The sequence below is a fragment of the Geotrypetes seraphini genome, chromosome 8 (assembly GCF_902459505.1).
Source record: "Geotrypetes seraphini chromosome 8, aGeoSer1.1, whole genome shotgun sequence".
In the NCBI taxonomy this organism is placed as follows: Eukaryota; Metazoa; Chordata; class Amphibia; order Gymnophiona; family Dermophiidae; genus Geotrypetes; species Geotrypetes seraphini.
In genome coordinates, this window is record NC_047091.1 from 180,854,596 (window position 1) to 180,871,253 (window position 16,658).

At 44.0% G+C, this 16,658-nt stretch overlaps 1 protein-coding gene across 2 annotated transcripts in view; it reads left to right on the forward strand.

Moving 5' to 3' along the window:
- THOC5 (THO complex 5) overlaps positions 1–16,658 on the forward strand; it is a 96,667-nt gene that overhangs the window by 1,677 nt on the left and 78,332 nt on the right. For both annotated transcript variants that reach the window (XM_033956977.1, XM_033956978.1), the window contains exons 2-3: positions 6,008–6,121; positions 9,894–10,037. In XM_033956977.1, coding sequence (XP_033812868.1) covers positions 6,029–6,121; positions 9,894–10,037 — 237 coding nt within the window. In that variant the 5' untranslated portion in view covers positions 6,008–6,028. The remainder of the gene's footprint in view (positions 1–6,007; positions 6,122–9,893; positions 10,038–16,658) is intronic.

The window sequence follows — 16,658 nt, forward strand, 5'->3', positions numbered from 1 at the left end:
AGTCCGGTCCGCGAGATCTACCGGCAGGCCAGGTTTTCAGGATCTCCACAATGAATATGCATGAGAGAGATTTGATACCAAGAAGGCAGTTCAGGCCAATCTCTCTCATGCATATTCATTGTGGGTATCCTGAAAACCTGGCCTGTCAGTAGATCTCGAGGACCGGACTTGGGCAGCCCTGGACTAATGTATCCCAAGTCGGTCCTGGAGTCCCTCGTGCTAGTCAGCTTTTCAGGCTATCCACAATGAATTTGTATTAATTTGGATACCCTGCTTCCATTGTATTCAAATCTCTTCATGCATATTCTAATCCAATATTTGTGTGTGCTCTAGGTAATTTACATTGAGGGGGGTGTGGTGGGGAGGGGACAGAGGAAGGACTTGAAGGAGAGGACTAAAATGTGGGAAGAGAGATTGAAAGAAACATATAGGTTCAATCGTTGAAGAAAACATAAGAATAGTCTTACTGGGTCAGCCCAAAGGTCCATCAAGCCCAGTAGCCTGTTCTCACGGTAGCCAATCCAGGTCCCTAGTATCTGGCCAAAACCCAAGGAGTAGCAATATTCCATGCTACCGATCTAGGGCAAGCAGTGGCTTCCCCCATGTCTTTCTCAATAACAGAAGAGTTTTCAGCTTGTTTCCATTCTGATTGCTTCTGGGAGGTCATATTCATTGTGGATAGCCTGAAAATCTGACTGGAAAGGGGGTACTTCAGGACATAAGACTTGCCCTGCTGGGACAGACCGAAAGCCCACCAAGCCCAGATTCCTGTTTCCAACAGTGGCCAAGTACCTGACAGAAACCCCAAAGTAGCAACATTCCAGAGCTGAGATTGTGATGTCCTAATGCCTAAGAGCTAACCTCATCAGTGATGTTACAATGGCTTGATTGTCCTATACTAAGCTCACAAAGGAGCATGCTGGTGTGCATTTATGAAATAATCTCCTTGGACACTTAAGGCTAAACTAAACTAAACCTTAAGTTTGTATACCGCATCATCTCCATAATTGTAGAGCTTGGCACGGTTTACAGGAAATGGTATAGAGAAGGATCTCCAATGAAGGTTACAGGACTTAGTATAGAGAATGTTTGGAGGGACTTAGTATAACAAAGAGGAGGAAGTATTACATTTTTGAGGATAGCCAAATTTTCAGAAGTTTTTGGAAAAGTTGGAGGGCGCCCAGATTCCGAAGTGGGGTAGTAAGGTTATTCTAGAGCTCTGTGATTCTGAAGGAGAGGGATGTCCCTAGTTTTCCTGCATGGGATATGCCTTTTAATGAGGGGAAGGATAGTTTGTATTGAGTGTGCAAGATTCAAGAATTTATTAAGGACACAATTGTTTGTTGATGTCTACTGTATAGCGCAGTGGTTCCCAAACCCTGTCCTGGGGGACCCCCAGCCAGTCGGGTTTTCAAGATATCCCTAATGATTATGCATGAGAGAGATTTGCATATAATGGAAGTGACAGGTATGCAAATCTCTCTCATGCATATTCATTAGGAATATCTTGAAAACCCGACTGGCTGGGGATTCCCCAGGACAGGGTTTGGGAACCACTGGTATAGCGGATGGGAAATTCCCTATGCTATACTCAGCCAGTATGTTTGAATGTGAAAGCAGATATTGTTGATTTTATGACTGTGTTGTTATAGTTTTATTTTTATGAATGTTTGATATTGGAAACCGCTTAAATATTAGGCGGTATATATTTTTAAATAAGAGCTGCCATTATTGGAACAGACTGAAGGTCCATCAAGCCCAGTATTCTGTTTCCAACAGTGGCCAACCTAGATCCCAAGTAGTAAAACAGATTTTATGTTGCGTATCCTAGTAATAAGCAGTGGATTTCCCCAAGCCATCTCAATAGTGGCCTATGGCCTTCCCTTTTATTAATTTATACTAAACACCTCCCGCTCTTTGGTACCCGTCCCTCTTTATCTTCCTAGCTCCTTTCCTATAACCCTTCATTATAGCTCCTTTTCAACCTAACCCTGTAAACCGTGCCGAGCTCTATGCTTGTGGAGATGGTGCGGTATACAAACCTAAGGTTTAGTTTAGTTTAGTTTTAGTTTAACTTTTTTTTAAACCCTGCTAAGCTAAATGATTTTACCACATTCTCTGACAACATATTTCAGAGTTTAATTACACGTTGTGTGAAGAAATGTTTTCTCCAGTTTGTTTTAAATCTACTACTTAGTAGCTTCATTGCATATCCCCGAGTCCTAGTATTTTTGGAAAGAGTGAACAAGCATTTCACATCTACCCTTTCCACTCCACTCATTATTTTATAGACCTCTATCATATCACCCCTGAGCATATTCATTGTGGATAGCCTGAAAACCTGACTGGAAAGAACTGACTTGGTAAACACTGCTTTAGAGGATTCACCGCTGCAGCAACCTCTCCTCCCCCCCCCCATAGATCCAAGAAGTGTAACATATTCTTCATTATTTTTTAAATCAGATAGTGTGCCTGACATCAGTAAGATATGCTGAACTGTATTTCATAATCCCAGCCGGATGTGATCTGAATAGTTGCGTGTGTATTTTTGCATAACATAATTTATTTTCTGTGAGATTAATCTGTTTCGATATAGTGTATATATGTACATCTTCTCCCCAGTGCAAATACAGTTAGGAAAACTATTGCTCAATAGCGACATGTTCCAAGCACAGAAAAAGCAGATTACTATTGTATTAAAATTACAGCAGTAATTTGCAGCTTTTTATGGTTTATTACTCTTAATATACCTTCCTTCTCTTCCCAAAGAGCCTCCTCCTTCCCTCTCTTGGCTGACGAGGTTCACAATATCACCCTTGAATTTGCAGTAAAGTTACATCCTTCTCTCCCTTTCCACCATCTCCTCTCCGGACCTTTTTATTTATTTAGTTAGTTGGTTATTTTTATATCCCATCCTCCCCAACGAGCTCAGAAGGTTGGCATACATCAAGCAGCGCCATTTTTTTGTGCAGACGTAATTAACGCCGCACTTTTTCAATGTTATGACCCCTGAAGAAGCCTATATACATGGCGAAACGGGTCCCGTAATAGCTGTTTGCAGTAATTTGCACGAAAATACTTGTTATATACTTACCGGCTCAATGAATGACACCTATCACCTGTTAAAGTGGTTTTAGAACACAGCTGTGTTTAACCTTACAGGTCTCTGAGAGCGGTATAGCGATTGAAGTTAGAACTCTTTATATTAGTCTTCAGTTTTGACTGTTATACATCAAGCATAGACAGACAAATTATGAATTTACGTGTGTACAGTAACATTAGATATACAAAGTCAAGTTTAGCATTGATCATTTTAAATTAACATACGGTTATTTCCATCTTCAGTTCACAAACAGGGTGGATCTAGTTTAGTGTATATTAGAATACATATGATTGGAAGGGAGTGACTGGATTTATGGAAAGAGGTAGGTTTTTATTGCTTTCCTTAAGTTCAGAAGCTCTTTGAGGGATCTGATGTGGGGAGCCAGTTGATTCCAATAGCTTGGTAGGAAGTGGGAGTACAGATGGTGTCTGGCGCTCTGGAGATGGAGGGCACAACCAGGAGGTGTTTGCAGATGTGTTTCCTTATGGGAGCAAAGTGGTCTGTTTGGGATGTATGGAGGAACCACGTTGTGTAGGGACTTGTATGTTATTAACTAGGTCCTTGAAGATACAACATTTAGGGCTTCTTCTATCAAACTGCGCTAGCAGTTTTTAGCTCAGAGGCCCGCGCTACAAACTGCTAGTGCAGTTTGATAGAAGAGGCCCTTAGTAATGGGTAGCCAGTGGGCTGATGATAGTGCTTCTGAGACGGTGTCGTGGGCGTAGGTTTTTTTTTTGTTTTTTTTTTAAGGAATCTGATTACCGCGTTTTGTATGTATTGTAGGCGCTGGAGATTTTGCTGTCAATCCGTTGAATAGTGGGTTGCAGTAGTCCATGTGGGACAGGACGAAGGCATAGAGAAGTTGGGTGAAGTCAGTTTCGGAGAAGTAGCTTCTTATTTTCCAGAGCTGATGGAGATAGTAGAATGAGGAGGAGGCTACCTGAGAGATGTGACAATAGAGTGAAAGTATTCCCAGGCTGTGTGCTTGGTCTTTTGCAGTTAGGGTAGTAGTTTCCCAGATAAGAGGACGGGTGTAGGCGCAGTGGTCTTTGCGGATCCAAAGGAGTTCTGTTTTGGAGGCGTTTAGTTGCAGCTTCTTTATAGACATCCAGGTTTTGATTTCTGTTAGACAGTTGAGTTTTACAATTTGGGAGTCGCGACTCTTCCCTAAAGGAAGGTATAGTTGGATGTCATTAGCAAAGGAGTGGATCCAAATTTGGTGTTTGTGTGCTCCCACCATCCAAATAACTCAGAAGGAACCCGCCCATCCTCCCCCTCCTGACCCACCTCCCCTTGCCCAGTCCCACCCTTTCAACCCTCCTTCAATTCCCGCTGACTTTTCTTCTTTCTCTAAAATCACAGAGGATGAAGCCGCACAACTTCTGTCCTCGGCCAAGCCCACTTCATGCCTCTCTGACCCTATTTCCACCTCTCTACTTGACCCCATCTCACATACAGGCAGTTCCCAGGTTAAGAACGAGTTCTATTTTTTAAACCGTTCTTAAGTTGAATTTGTACGTAATTCGGATCCTCTACTCAGTCTATAAAAACATTAAAGAACCAGTCTTCAAAATAAAGTACTGCAGTTTAAATAGAAAGAAAAGATAGGAGGTTTACACTTATTTTTGTTCTTCGTCAGTCCCATTGTTCCCTCTCCACCACCATTTCCAACATTTCTCCCTCTTCTCCCCATGCATCTGTACCATATGCCTCTCCTACCATGTCCATTATTTCTTTCTCCCTTCATATGTCCAAAAATTCACCTCTTTCTTCATTTCCCTGTGTGCACTGTCTCCCTCTCACTCAGACACCCATGCCCAAAAATTCTCTCTCCCCCACTTCAGCATCTCTTTCCCTCACTCCCTCCATTGTTCCATCCTAACTCCTAAGTTCATGCTCCCTCCCTCCTTTCTTCCTTCCTTCAATTCTTTGTCTGAAATTTGTGCTCCCTCCCTTCCGTGTCCCAACGCGACCCTGCTTCTCCCTTCCTATGTCAACGCAGTCCCTCTTCCTCCCTTCCTGTTCCAATGCGCCACTTGTCGTCCCCCTCCGTTCTGTGTCACAAATTCATACCTCCCGCGGGTGTTTACCTCCTTTGGCCAGCTCCCTCCTCCCAGCTACACTTTTCTTGGCAAAACCGCAAGTGGCAGCTCCTGCATACAGCCCCCTGGTCTTCGCAAAGCTGCGATTGGTGGCTCCTGCATGCGGTCCACTGACCAGGAAGCCTTCCCTATGACATCTGCGTCAGAGGGAAGGCTTCCAGGTCAACAGGCCGCATCGATTGCTGCTTTGCGAAGACCAAGGGACCACATGCAGGAGCTCGTTCAAGCAAGGACTGTCTTCTTCGTGACTCCGTACAGTGCTGTGTACATCTGATATCACTCTAGAAATAATTAATAGTAGTAGCTACTGAAAATTGGATGTAATGTTAGCATGTCACAGTGTTGACAGATGTTGCTCATATTTCAGGAGAAATGAGGTGCATTTAGAAATTCATTTTGAGCAAACCAGTAGCACCTAAAACAATTGGAAGTATTTCTTTATCTATTTGCTGTATTCTCTTAGTCTGTCCTGGTGCTTGAAGATGTTGTTTATGGGATCTTGTGTGTTGGTGATGCACTACTCATTATGTTTTCTTTTTCTGTTCCAGTTATCTTTGTGCAATTGTGTTGTTTTTTTAGCTGCGTTTGTATTCCAATTATTCAATGTTATGTCATTTAACCAGCCAGTAAATAACCCTATATGTAATGTCTGTCTGTCCAAGTTAGACTGTAGGCTCTTCTGAGCAGGGACTGTCTATAAATGTCAAAATGTACAGTGCTGTGTATGCCTTTCGGCACTATATAAGTGATAAGTAGTAGTAGCAGCAGTAAAACTCAGCACAACTGTCCTATTCTTTTTTAGTGGTCTCTGCTGGAAACCAAAATGTCTGATTCAGGTAAAAAAAGAAAACCAAAGGTTATTCGCACAGATGGAGGTCCTCAGGAAGGCAAGAGAAGCAGACCTGATTCTGAGCAGGTAGAGCACTCTTCTGTTAACTAATGTGGATTTCCTGGGGGGGGGAAATATTGTATTCATTTAAAGTTTTCTCAATTCCTTGTTGTCGTCAGCAGATAAATCCAGAGATATGTGGGTTATGTCCATCCACCAGCTCAGTTTAGTTCTCTTGTCATACAGGATGGTCAGCTCCCTAGTTATCCAGTATTCTTTATTTCCAGCAGGCGGATGGATGGTCTCTTTTTTTTAAAAATTCTTTATTCATTTTAAATCATACAACAAGGGCACATAAATACATCCATTATAATTTCAATAAAACACTTGAAAATCTTTTCCATGTCATCTAGAACAAAAACGTATAACCCCTCCCTCCCACCCTTCTTAAAGTAATTTAAACAAAAGCTCAACAAATAGTACACTATTAATAATTAAAAATATAATGTATACTACTAATACCACCCCCACCCCCCATTGTATAAATATAATCTCTCATAGAAAGTGATGTCTACTCATTACAAAATTTTTCCAATGGTCCCCAGATCTTCTTAAAATTATTATAGGTCCCTTTCTGCAATCTGGATGAGTGGCTTCTCATCTGAGTGGGAGAGTCCCTGGCTCCCTCAGCCCTGCATGTGGTGCAAAGCACCTTTTATAGCTGGTCAGCTCCGTCCCTTGATTCTGTTTCCTCTTTGGGTCAGAGTTGTTCCAGCTTGGATTTGGCTTCTTTTCAGCCCGATCAGCACATTTCCTCTGTTGAGGGATCCATGGCTTCAGCTGCAGTCACAGCGCATGTCATGGGGAATTTTTAATGTATGGGGGAAAACACCCTCCAGGAATTCAAGACAAGGTTAGACAAGTTCCTGCTGAACCAAAACGTACGCAGGTAAGGCTAGTCTCAGTTAGGACATTGGCCTTTGACCTAAGGGCTGCCGCGTGAGCAGACTGCTGGCAATGATGGACCATTGGTCTGACCCAGAAGCGGCAATTCTTATGTTCTTATACAGGATTGTGAAAAATAGAGCAATTTCTAAGTGTCATTCTGCCACTACAGTTCACTTGTATAAGAATTCACATGGTTTCACCCCATGACGATATTAATTAAATTGGAAGGCACCTCACATTTTGAGGCCGGTTACTTGCTCATCTGGTAAGCTATATTTCTGAATATGCTGGAGCCCGTTGCCGGTCATTTGTATCTCTGTATTCGTGCCCACTGTATGTTGTGCTTTATGCAATCGCCTTTTTTGCAGCATAAGATCTTTTGTCTATATGTCTGAATGACTGTTTTTCCTGGCCACAGGAGCCATATTGATCGAAGGCCTGTACTAAATGTGATAGTTCCTCACCCTCAATAATTGTACACATGTGCAGCTCCTTGTCTGTTCTGCAAGGTTCTGTTTCTGGTGGTACAGCACAGCTCCTTCTCTGGCTGTGGGGTGCAGCTCCTTTGCCCTTTCTCTCTACCAGTCTGTTTGGCTCTGCCCCCATCTCTGGAGGTTGAGCGCAACTGCGCCTGTCTGTACAGCACAACCCCGTCTCGAACTGGAGTTCGCAATTCCAGGCAGCACAGTTGCTTTCTGCAGGTTGTGCACACCATTGATCTCTTCAGCAGTCTGAGCTTAATTTGAGCTAGGGCGCATGGCCTTGAGCCTAACCATGAAAAAATGTGGTTCTCTGTTGTGAGACCTTCTACAGTACACTTACATGCCATCTTTATTGTGAGAACTTCTGCGGTGCGGTTACATGTTATGGCCGGGCCCGTCCCCGAGTAGGTGGGAAACTCAGGCTCGGACCACAAGCAAGAATTTTAGGACGCCTTTTATATGGTTGTGAAAGGAAGACCCGGATACCGGATTCCTTGAAAAACAGTACCAGATTTATTAGTGTCCCAAAGTAGAAAAGAAAACATTCACATTGGTTTGTTAGAGTCCTTTGGGTGCATCCTGCACGCTACTATATCACAGTCCAGGTGAGTCTTATGGGTTTTTACTGAGGAGCTGGATTGCCCATCCTTATCAAAAGAAAGATAATATAAACTCAAAATGTTACATCAGTTCAGTGCCTTCATCGGCTCATATCCCCACTGGGATTTACTGGTCTCTCTGGACCCCAACAACTTTTGGCTTTATAGCTGAGCACGGCTTGTGCCCACCTTTTCACCTCTCAGCTCTCTTTATCTTCAGACAAGCTTTTCTCACCTAATTAGGCAGAGCTGCCTCAGCTCTGCTAGCAGTTGCTTTGGCTTCAGTGTGAAAAAAAAAAAACAATGGAGAACTTTCCTCATGAAATTAGCTGAGGACTTTCACATACTGTATACTCCCAGGTCCATGTCCTCCACACTTACATTATCAATCGGGACACTGCACATTTCCTATTCACCCTCATGGGAACTTTGGCTTAGCATTTCCTCATTCCTCCCAGGCTGTGCATCCCATCCCCCTTCCTGCAGGTCTGCCAAAACGCCTGCAGCATTTCCCTGGGGATAATTTCCCAGCCCTTCTCTCTGGGGTTTAAGCTGCCAGTCACTGTACCTCCCAAGTGTTGTACCACCTCTCCTTAGGAGCTGGCTTCCTGCCATACGATCATGCTGGGGCTTAGGCACCCTCTGAGACCTGGAACCTCCGTGAGTGGTTTGGCTTCTCTCATCAGTCCCAGCTGTGTCCTTCTCCCTCCACTCTAACTGCCTTTCCTTATGAGGCTTCCCAGTCTCCACACTCCGTGGTCTGACTCCACCCCTCTGCAAATTGGTGTCAGGTTTCTCCCTGCCTTGGTGAAAAGAGTGATAGGGGAACTTAGGTGTTTTCAGAGCCTTCCCTAACTGGCTCTTCAGCTGTGCTGGGACCTGCCTTTGCTTGCATTCTCTTGGCTGAGCCAGCTGTCCTGGCTCCACGCCGGGTTTTACAGGACCTTGTGCTACATGTTGGGGAGTTTTAGCAGTAGTTTTCACTGTGGCAGGAGCTTCCCTGTCACAATGTCATCCTTGGGTTTGGATTTCTGACTCCCTTGGACTCTCTGCTTTGGTTTGTTTCGGTGAGGGGTTGTAGTGGTTTGGGCTTTCGACACTAGCTCGAGTGTACTCTCTCTGCTGGGGTGCTTTAGGGGTGGGGACAGTGGTTTTGCTGTCCTCCAGTTGGGTGGTCTGGCAGTTCTCGGGGTTCCATCTCTATGGCCGGTTGGCTCGAGGTTATTTTCAGGTCATTTCTCCTCCACATTTTCTTGGTTATGAGGACTGACTGCTTCACTACATCCCACATGTATCTGGATTTATCTGCTGATGATGACAAAGAAGGAAAAATTATGTCTTATGTTTTCCTTTAGTCACAGCAAATGAATCCAGAGTCCCACCCTTTCTGCTTCTTTCCTATGTATTTTCTGTACATCCAGGTCCTTCTGGTTGTTTGGAGTTGACTTCTTGTCAGCTTTATTCTCTGGGCTGTGAGGAGGGGGCTTTTTTTGCCTTGGGGCATTCCATGATGATTTTTCTACTTTCTTATGAGAAATAACTGGATATCCAGGGAGCTTACCATCCTATATGACAGAGCTTAGTTTAGTTCTTTAAGTTTAGTTCTCTATCTCCACCTGCTGGTGAATGGACCTAACCCACACATCTCTGGATTCATCTTCTGTGACGAAAGGAAAGAAAATTATCAGGTAAGACATCATTTTTAATTCTGTTCCCTTTCATTTGTTTGCTGAGAGCAGGGAAGAGGGCAATGGCTTTTGTCAGGATGAGGGCAGATGTGGGACTACGAATGGTTTTCTCTCTGAAGTCTGTATATGTTGCTTTTTGCAGGAGGGGAGATATTACAGCGAGGAAGCGGAAGTGGATTCTCGTGACCCCAGCAAAGACTACGAACTCTACAAGCAAACCTGTCAGGAGTTGCAGAGACTAATGGCTGAAATCCAGGACCTGAAGAGTAAAGGCAATAAAGACAATGTAAGTTAAAAATATACTTACCCCTAGGTTCTATAAAAGTCACTCAAAATTGGGCACCCAAAATTAGTTAATGGGCTCCAATGATTTAATTAGTGTAACTTTGCATTTGCATGCCTATCTTTAGACACAATCACTTACACCAGATCAGTGGCTGGTGTAAATTCTCACAGAATAGTAATATTCTGTAACTCGTGTGTATAACTGTCTGACACATCCCTGATCCTCCCGTACCCCACTCAGTTCCACACTCCCCATTGAATGTGCTCTGGAATTTGAGAACACAACTTATAGAATAGTGTCTTGGGCCTAGATTCACTAAACTCACCGATCTGGATCATCGTTGGGCGATTCTTGGCTGAGTCCTGCCGAGCGACTGATTCACCAGAGTCCTCATGCAAATTATCTGATTGGACACATGCCCCTCCGCGACCCTATGGATCGCTGCAGAGCGATTGAGACGCACGCACAGTCCATCCTCGTTGGGCTGTAGATATGATCCGCACAAGCGAGGTCAAAACAAATGGGGAGGGGTGACTGCAGTTTACTCACTGGCACTACAAGTGGACATTTTTTTTTTTAACTTCTTTATTCATTTTTAACACTTACAAAAAGTGAAACATTATATAACATCAATTTGTTCTTAAAAACATCACTTAATACTCTATAAAACTATTTGAAATCCCATAGCCCTCCCCCTCCCAATTCAATAACATTCATCAAACCCAAGAAAACATATAATAACCTCCCCCCTCCCCACATTGATTACACTCATAAGAAAACCAAACTATCTCCGCCCCCTCCCACATCCTGGATGTGCATATTTAAGGGAAAAAAATGATATTAATTTATTACAATATTTTGTTCATGGCTCCCAAATATCCTGAAACTCCTTTTTTTTTTTTTTTTAATTCTTTATTCATTTTATAATTCACAACAAGTGTACAGTAAATATCAAACAATTAGAATACAATACCACTTGAAAATCTACCATATCATACAACAAAAAGATATAACCCCCACCCCCTCCTACTTCCATATACAACAAAAAATATACCACATGAATATAATATCTTATCATTCATATTTATTATTAATAGGAATCCAACCCCCCCCCCCCCGATCCACATGTAAGAATTAAAGTTGGGAAAAGTGTAAATTATTCATTAGAATAATTTAAAAATGGCCCCCACACATCCTTAAATTTATTATAGTAACCTTTCTGAACTGCTAACGCTCTTTCCATTTTGAACACATGACATACCGAATTCCACCAGAAACAATAATTCAACCTTGTACAATCTTTCCAGTTATACGTTATTTGTTGAATGGCAACTCCTGTCAATATCATCAAAAGCTTATTATTATTAGCAGATATTTGAGGCTTAGCTCTCATCAGCATGCCAAATAAAATTTCTTAAAACTCCCCCGCTGCATGGCAGTTACTCTTTCCATTTTAAATATGTGACACGAGTGGACATTTTAAAACCGTGCAGCCAGAATGGAACAGAACTACAGCCAGACTACGGAACAGAACACGCCTTTTGCAGCCAGATTATGGAACTGAACACGCTTTTAACCCGCGGGTTAAAACCATGGGCTCGCACTACGCTTTTTGCACAATATATAAAAAGGGCAGAGTATGCATATGTACAGTTTTATTTTTTATTTTGATACTGGGTTTCAGGGAGGCAGAGAGCAGAAGAGTCGTCAAGGACAGTAAGCGACTGGTAAGCAGTCGCTTCATTTTGGATCGGCAAACCCAATCGATGTTTCTTCTGTTTAGTGAATCGATGGCTTCCTACTTGTGCATGCCATTTACCCTCATTTACATGGGCGGATCAGATCGGGTGGGAGATTGACCAGCCGGAAGGTTAGTGAATCGGGTCGGGGGTCAGGGAAGTAATTGGCTGTTGAATGGAGGAGTGACCTGGTAATTATTACCCCTGCCTCAGCATTAGAGAATGAGGAGTGGCCTGGTGGGTATGGGGGTGTGAATTTAGTCTGTGTGAGGTAAGGGGATACTGGGATCGGTCTTAGTAGGTCAGAGATGGGGGAGGGGTGTGGGGATATGAGTTTAGTTTATGTGGGGTGGGGGGTACTACTGGGATCAGTCTGGGTGAGTCAATGGTGGGGGAGGGTTGTGGGAATCTGAGCAATGTGTGTGGGGTGAGGGGGTACTGGGACCAGTCTGGGTGAGTGTGTTGGGGAGGGACCACTCTGTGTGTGGGAAAGGTGTATATTTGGGGTGGGGGAGGGGAAGCAGCTGCAGCTCTCAGTTCAATCGGAACTGGTGGATCCTCCCTTCTGGGTGACAGAGTGGACATGACGTAGGCACGCCCAGGTGGACTTTCTTTTGGTGGTGTTGAGCGAACAGTGCTGCCATTTTGTGTGGGGTGTGAGGTGAGAGAGGATGCAGCCAAGGCCCCATGTACTCTTCCCACCTTCCAGAGTTCCGGCCTGCAGTGAGTGTCTGCCAGTTTCGGCGGTCCTGGTTTCTGCGGGTGGGGTTTCTTTCTTGTAATGAAAGGTCATTTGGACATACAAAGTCAGAGGCGTGAAGAAAATACAAGAGGTTTATTACAGCATGCTGGACTCTAGTGCAGTGAACAGTCTGCCTACTAGAGTGTTAGAATCAGGAAATGCATGGACTTTTATGCCCTTTTCACTAAGCATACGCAAACTTAATATATGCAAAAACTACAATTTTCATTTGTTACTTCTATAACTTTTCTACAATTATTATTGGTCCTAAGCCAGCACTTATGATAGGTTCAGGGATACAACTTATAGTCCTATAGCAGCGATGGCGAACCTATGGCACGCGTGCCAACTGTGGCACGCGAATGCCTTGCAGCTGGCACGCGGGAAGGTCCGCAATAGAGAGCTGCACGGGACGCCCCCTAGGGTCGCGGGTATCCCGTGGGGACGCCTCCGAGGGTCGCGGGGTTCCTGCGGGGCTGGATGTACTAAGTCGCGCGGCTTTTCTCCCTACCTGCTCTGCTTGCAGCACAGAGCCGAACGGAAGTCTTCCCGACGTCAGCGCTGACGTCGGAGGGGAGGGAGGGCTTAAACAAAGCCCTCCCTCACTCCGACGTCAGCGCTGACGTCGGGAAGACTTCCGTTCGGCTCTGTGCTGCAGGCAGGGTAGGTAAGGAGGAGTAGCCTCGCGGCTCGAGTGGCTACCAAGGGAGGGGGGCGGTCCGCCCCGCCCCGTGTGCGGCACAGCCGGCCAGGTCCCCTTACTTTTGTGGCGCTAACCCGACCGACCGACAACAGCCCTGGTACGACAAACCTCCTTGCCCTTAACCGCGAATCTAAATTACCTTCTTACAGCAGCTGTAAGAAGGAAATTTAGATTCGCGGGTGGGATTTCTGTCCCCGCGCAACTCTCTAGTCCGCAATTAAGATATGCGGCGCGGCGGGAGTCGAGTGTGCCGGTGTCTGCTTTGCAGCTCACCTGGCAACAGGGCCGGACTGGCCATTGGGAGGACCGGGCATTGTCCCGGTGGGCCGTGGCCCATCCTCCTGTGCTGGCTGCAGTCCTGTGAGTGGATGTTTAGCCTGCCTGTCTTCCCCTTAGTATCCTATGAGCCAGGCAGTGTGTGAGGGGGAAGTGGGGGGAGGAAGAGAAGCTTCACACTGATTCTGTCATAGGAACTCAGTGAGGCTGTAGTGTGACTCCACATGTGACATCTGTAATCAGGAACAGTTCCTAGTGCTCCCATGCTAGAGAGGTGAGGATATGGGGGGATGTTAATGTGTCTAATAATGTGCTCCTCTGTAAAAACCTCTGTATCTTCCATGGGGGACATGCTAAATTCGAGGAAATAAAAAAGCTGCTTATGATGATTGCATAGAGAAGTTCAGTAAGCTGAGAGGAGGGCTGGCTCTCTGTGAACAACCAACACACTAATCCTCTGCACTGTACCTTATGGAAAACTCAATATAGCAAAAAACAGTAAAGTGTATATGTGGCCCTTCACAGTGCTTTTGTAAACATCATAATAAAATAACAAAGGCTCCAATAATGAAAAATAAAAGTCCTTTTCCCATACACTCAGGTTGCACAAGTCCGGTTTTCACCCGGACAGTATATTTTTTGACCAAAACGGATGTCTACAATTAGTAAAATTCCCCAATCACATATTTTTTTATGGGGACGGATTTGTATACAGCACTTCATTAGATTTTTTTTATTATACAAATTTTATCTTTTTGTAGACTTGAAGTCTTGAACAAAGAAAATGAGTACAGCAAAAAAAGCAAAAACAGATAGTGTTAGACCATTCCAAGAGGCCTGGACAGAGTACATATGGAGTGATTGAACGCAGTGGGAAAGCATTGTGTATTATGTGTAATGAAAGTGTTGTGTCTCGCACATCAAGTGTCAAACGTCACTTTGAGACCAACCATAACAGTGTTGCTGAACTTGGTTTAGCTCAAAGAAAAGAGTTCCTTGTAGGAAAATTAAAGAAATATCACTCCCAGTCTCTTAGTTTTAGCAACTATCTTTCAAAAACTAATCATCTTACAGTTGCCAGCTTTCAAATTTCACTGTGCATGGCAAAACATGGTAAGCCCCTCTCTGATGGAGATTTTATCAAAAAGGCAATTTTGGCTGGGAGTAATTCACTCTTCCATGATTTCCAAAACAAGGATAAAATTGTGCAGCACATCTCTGAGATGCCGCTAAGCAGAAATACTGCAAAAGATAGGGTTCTGCGAATGGCTGCTGATGTTAGTCAACAGCTTACTTGCGACTTACAAAGAGCACCCTTCTACTCCATGTGCTGATGACGCCAAACTATGTAATATAGTAAGTGAAAGCAATCTGCAGGATAGTATGACGCAGGATCTGCTTACGTTGGAAAACTGGTCCTTGACATGGCAGCTGGGCTTCAATGCTAAGAAATGTAAGGTTATGCATCTCGGTAGCAGAAATCCATGCAAACCTTATACCTTAAATGGAGAAACACTAGCTAGGACTTCAGAAGAAAGAGACTTGGGAGTAATCATCAGTGCAGACATGAAGGCCGCCAAACAAGTGGAGAAGGCCTCATCCAAAGCAAGGCAACTTATGGGATGTATCAATAGAAGCTTCGTTAGCCGCAAATCTGAAGTCATAATGCCACTGTACAGAACCATGATGAGACCTCATCTGGAGTACTGTGTGCAATTCTGGAGGCCACATTACCGTAAAGACGTGCTTAGAGTTGAGTCGGTTCAGCGGATGGCCACTAGGATGATCTCCGGGCTCAAGGGTCTCTCGTACGAAGAAAGACTAAACAAATTGCAGCTCTACACTCTGGAGGAACGCAGGGAGAGGGGGGACATGATTGAGACATTTAAATACATCACGGGACGTGTCGAGGTGGAAGAGGACATCTTCTTTCTCAGGGGACCCTCGGTCACAAGGGGGCATCCGCTCAAACTCAGAGGAGGGAAATTCGATAGTGACATAAGGAAGTATTTCTTCACAGAAAGAGTTGTAGATCACTGGAACAAGCTTCCAGAGCAGGTGATCAAGGCCACCAGCGTGCTTGACTTTAAGAATAAATGGGATGCCCTAGTGGGATCCTTACGAGGGTCGAGTTTAGGAAATAGGTCATTAGTACTCAGACTTAATGGGGTGGGTCAGTAGAGTGGGCAGACTTGATAGGCTATAGCCCTTTTCTGCTGTCATCTTTCTATATTACTAACCATGCAAGACTAGTGCTCATTTTGCGTTATGCTACTGGTGACATCATGAGAGAAGAGCTGGTAAAACTGCTGTCATTGCCTGGAAGAACACAAGGGATAGATATCCACAATGCTGTGATGGAGGCTTTTTCATCACTAGACATAAGTCCAGAAAAAGTGGTTTCAGTTACTAGCGATGGAGCACCTAGCATGGTGGGGACAACATCAGGATTCATTCATTTCTTTGCTAAGGAAGCAAAACATCCACTGATTCAATTTCACTGCATAATACATCAAGAGGCTCTCTGCGCCAAAGAAAGCAGCAAAAAACTTGACGATGTCCTCAAAGATGTAACAAAAATGGTGAACTTCATCATGGCGCGTGCTCTTAATTTTCGACAATTTCAAGCCCTTCTTGATGAGGTTCAGGCACAATACTTTACTGATGTACAATAATGTCCGGTGGCTGAGCAGAGGACGAGTGTTAGAGAGATTTGTGGCCTGCTTGGAAGAAGTTAGGCTATTTATGAACGAAAAGGGGGAAGACTATCCTCAACTCACCAACATGGCCTGGCTTACCAACCTCATGTTCTTTACAGATTTTACTAACCACTTTAATGTACTAAACAAAAAATTACAAGGCATGGGAAAAACAGCAGAAAGCATGTTTAGTGACATCAAAGCTTTTGAGAGAAAATTGCATGTTTTTGAAAAAGACCTTGAGAGTGGACAGCTAAAATATTTTCCCAACCTAAAAATACATTTGGATAATTCTACAACATTTGTGGACAGTCATAAAAAACACCAGGAAATCCACAAAGCATATTCCACCATTGTAGCCGAAGCAAAGGAGAATTTTAGTAAAAGATTTTCTCAGTTCCGTAAGATGGAGACAACCCTTTCATTTATAACTTCCCCAGAAAAGTCCACATTTGAAGATCT